The sequence below is a fragment of the Nicotiana tabacum genome, chromosome 11, assembly GCF_000715075.1.
Source record: "Nicotiana tabacum cultivar K326 chromosome 11, ASM71507v2, whole genome shotgun sequence".
In the NCBI taxonomy this organism is placed as follows: domain Eukaryota; kingdom Viridiplantae; phylum Streptophyta; class Magnoliopsida; order Solanales; family Solanaceae; genus Nicotiana; species Nicotiana tabacum.
This window is the reverse complement of record NC_134090.1, coordinates 103,253,286-103,256,979: the sequence shown is the minus strand read 5'-3', so window position 1 is coordinate 103,256,979 and position 3,694 is coordinate 103,253,286. Positions and strand designations below refer to the sequence as shown.

Below are 3,694 nucleotides of genomic sequence, written 5' to 3'. Positions count from 1 at the left end.
AAATAACATTAACGGACATTGGGGCTGACCTAACAGGCCATTGCAATGACAAAAACCTAATTACATTGCTATTTGTCCACATCATCCCATAAACGTATAATATCTGTTCTAAGGCTGTTGATCATTGTCAGGCTACTAATCAACACCAAAATTGTTCCCAAATTTTAGCTTTACTTGGCACCCAAAAAATAAACATTCCTCATAAATCATACAGCAGCAACGAAAGCCAAAATAAAGATTAGCATTCTCTTCTGCTAAAGGAAGACCAGCACAAGTTCTCCTACCTGATCGAAATGGAAGCTCTCAGGCTTGAGTTTGTAGGGCCTTTCAACACACTTAAGGATCCCTATGAATTGCCCATACATTCAATATTGCTACTGTACTTGGGTATATCCTACGAGTATCAAATATTAGCCTTGGTAGTGCATGGTTTAAACGAAACACCCCCGGGGTAGATCAAAACATCCAAAGAGATCTCTACTGATATAGATTTAAGTCACACCGGGGTAATCATTCGTTGCCATAAGCTCTAATACTAGTCTTCCTAATAGCTAGTTTACCTGAGTGCTGGGAATAACCTAGAAACAACATCGTGATGCTCAAATTCAGGCTCCCAACCCGTCATTCAAACAGTCGAAAGAACAGAATACATTTAAGGAACTACTCATTCAATTTAATTCAAGAGCATTCTGCAAAACCTAGATCATAAAGCAGAGAAATCCATCTCACTTTCGAACAAAATTATACTGTAATCCACCAACGGAAAAGAAAATTTAAGCATACCAACACAAAATCCCCTAAAATATCTTAAACATATATCGCCCGGAGAACATAAAGAGAAAGCACATAACAAACTGAAACTGGCAAGTAGATGATTTATCTCTTTTTGGAGACACCAACAGTCTTCCCCCTGCGCCCTGTGGTCTTTGTGTGTTGACCACGCACTCGGAGACCCCAGTAGTGACGTAAACCACGATGATTCCTGTAACCATCAGATGATATAAATTTAGTAAAGATGAAAAATAAAAAGCAAGCACAGCGAAGCAAGATTTAGAAAACTACTACTCATTTACCATATGTTTTCCTTGGTTGAGAACTACAAGTGAGAATTCACCATATTTTGATTACCAAAGACAAAGAGGAATACTTAAACAGCAAAAGCATCGGATGACAGACTACCTGATCTTCTTCAGGCGTTCGAGATCATCCCTAAGCTTCATGTCAAGAGCATTAGAGGTAACTTGTGAAAACTTGCCATCCTTGTAATCCTTCTGCCTATTCAGAAACCAATCAGGTATTTTGAATTGACGGGGATTTGCAACAACCACCATCACACTGTCAAGCTCTGCAGCAGTAAGTTCTCCCGCCCTACAGAACAGAGCATAAAAGCAAACTCAGGTTTCAAGAAATAAATATAAAGCAGTAAAAAATCTATAGGATTGTTAACTCCTGTTTTACCCTCATATCATGCCCAACAAACTACAGATGAAATCAACCTTCACAAAAATCTCAAAGAACAATGCACAGAAAATTCTAAAGCGAGCTGAAAGAGAATCTTTAATCCTTGGCCAAAATTTCATTGGATAGGTAAGAACAAATAAGACTGTTTGCTAGCAAGAAAAGGGGGATGGAAATTATCCCTGCTTGAAACTGTTAAAAATGTCTTAAAGATGTTGCACATGCCATATACTAGAGAGATAAAAAACAATTAAAGATACTAGTTCAGATTCCCTGCTAAAAGAGCCATTCTGTTATACAACACTTAGTAATCACTCTCGGTCCCAAAGAAAAAACAAAGCGCCATCAGGCTCTAGGCAAAATATATTCTATCATCTTTATTCATGACTATAACTTAATTTAAGTTTCGGGTTAATGTTTAACTCAATAATGCAAGACAAAAACAATTACAAAATAAAACACCAATTAATCTTTGAAAAGTTAAAAAGCAACATACATCAAAAACCAGCAAACAAAACTAATATTTCTCTGTCAAATCAATAGTATAATAAGGTGGAATCTTTAACAAGGCAATAAGCTAAAAGGGGGAAATAGAAACACCATTGCAAATGGACATTTAATACACTTGAGGAATCTTCAGTGAGAGCTAAACAACTGCCAGTTTAAAGGGGCTAACCTCTTGTTCATGTCGATATCAGCTTTCTTGCAGGCAATGTTGGCGAAACGACGACCGATACCTTTGATTGAGGTCAAAGCGAACATGATCTTTTGCTTCCCATCGACATTGGTGTTTTGCACACGAAGAATGTGCTGAAATTCTTCATTTGCAACGAGCGACTGAGATCCAACAGCCAAAAATCAGAAAATAAGTTCCAAAACATTGATCAGTACAATAATCTTAGCAGTATATTAGCGAAGAGAATAAAGAGTAAGTGCTTAGGGCAAACCATTGCTAGGTTTCAAATCTTGCTCTGTGCGGCGGCGGCTTCTTCTGTATTCAAGAGACGTGAGCTCCAAAACCCTACTGGCGGAGATTAGTGCCTACGCTTTTTATATAGAATGAAAAGGGGTAGTATCGTAATTAAGTTTAGGGCGCAAAAGCCACCTACATATTTGTTCGTCTCTTTCTCTTTTTTCGCACACGTCATGCTTTCACAACACACAACTAGTAATTAGACCGTTTTATATATTTTTTGCTTAAAGATAAGCATTTTGATTATAAAAATTTTAAATAAGTATACGAATATTAAATAAGCTTTATTCGCTTATTATATCTATATGCGTGTATCTCCTAAATATTAAAAATACTTTCAAATATTTAAAATATATTATTTTATTTAAAATTAATTTAAATTATTATAGGTAGGGGTGTACAAAGGAAACAGACAAACTGCATCAAACCGAGAATCTGAGTCAAAACGAGAAAAAAAACCCGACTATGGTTTGGTTTGATTTGGTTTGGTGTTAGAAAAAAAACCCGACCATAATTAGTTTGATTTGGTATTAACTAAAAAAGTTAAATCGGAACTAAGCCAACCCGACATTACATATATACAAGTTTTAAAAATATTTTATACATAAAAATAATTATTGTAATGTAATTTATAAATATTTTTTAAACTCTTTAATAGTTCTCTTTTTTAATATATTATTTCAAGCTTGGATTTAGAACTTTTGAATGGTCAAATACGTTTTATAACCTATAAAAATTAGTAACTCAAATAAAGCCCAAAGCATAATCAAAACAATACTATTGCTAACAAAAAAAAATTCAAGTCAATACTAGGAATGACAATAGTATTGAATATTTATATTTTTAATTTTGCATCGGCTTAGATAGTGAAAATGCATTACTTTTAATATTATTTAGTCATGTAATCAATACTTAGTACTACTTAGTCGTACTTATTTTAACATGACTTATACTTTTAGATTATGTTTATTTTTATTATGGCTTATGAATTAGCAATATTTATCTTATGCGATTTTTTGAGTATTTTAATATAATGATGATTCACCTTATATTATTTTGTATTATTTGTTGGGTAATATCTTATATAGTTTATCCTAATAGGACCTAAGAAATATTAGAATATAAATTATAAATTTTATGCTATGAAGATTTTGTCGGAAAAAATCCGAAGAAACCGAAAAACCCGAGAAAAATCGCGATTGAAAAATTCGACTTTTGTTGGTTTGGTTTATAGATTTAAAAATCAGAGACAATTGATTTGGT

At 33.7% G+C, this 3,694-nt stretch overlaps 1 protein-coding gene across 1 annotated transcript; it reads right to left on the bottom strand.

Moving 5' to 3' along the window:
* Window positions 1-651: 651 nt before the first annotated feature.
* On the bottom strand, window positions 652-2,530 carry LOC107816127 (small ribosomal subunit protein uS13z/uS13y/uS13x). The gene is made up of 4 exons (XM_016641813.2): window positions 2,406-2,530; window positions 2,135-2,295; window positions 1,180-1,368; window positions 652-982 (listed from the first exon to the last, which is right to left on the bottom strand). Exons 1-4 carry the CDS (start codon window positions 2,406-2,408, stop codon window positions 877-879), a joined length of 459 nt encoding a protein of 152 aa, XP_016497299.1. The 5' UTR covers window positions 2,409-2,530; the 3' UTR covers window positions 652-876.
* Window positions 2,531-3,694: the final 1,164 nt, after the last annotated feature.

Bases quoted from the DNA above. Each gene is read 5' to 3' on its own strand.
- LOC107816127 (XM_016641813.2), bottom strand. The intron at 1,369-2,134 runs GTTAGCCCCTTT...TCTGTTCTGTAG, and splicing joins GATATCGACATGAACAAGAG to GGCGGGAGAACTTACTGCTG. The intron at 983-1,179 runs GTAGTCTGTCAT...TGATGGTTACAG, and splicing joins GAACGCCTGAAGAAGATCAG to GAATCATCGTGGTTTACGTC.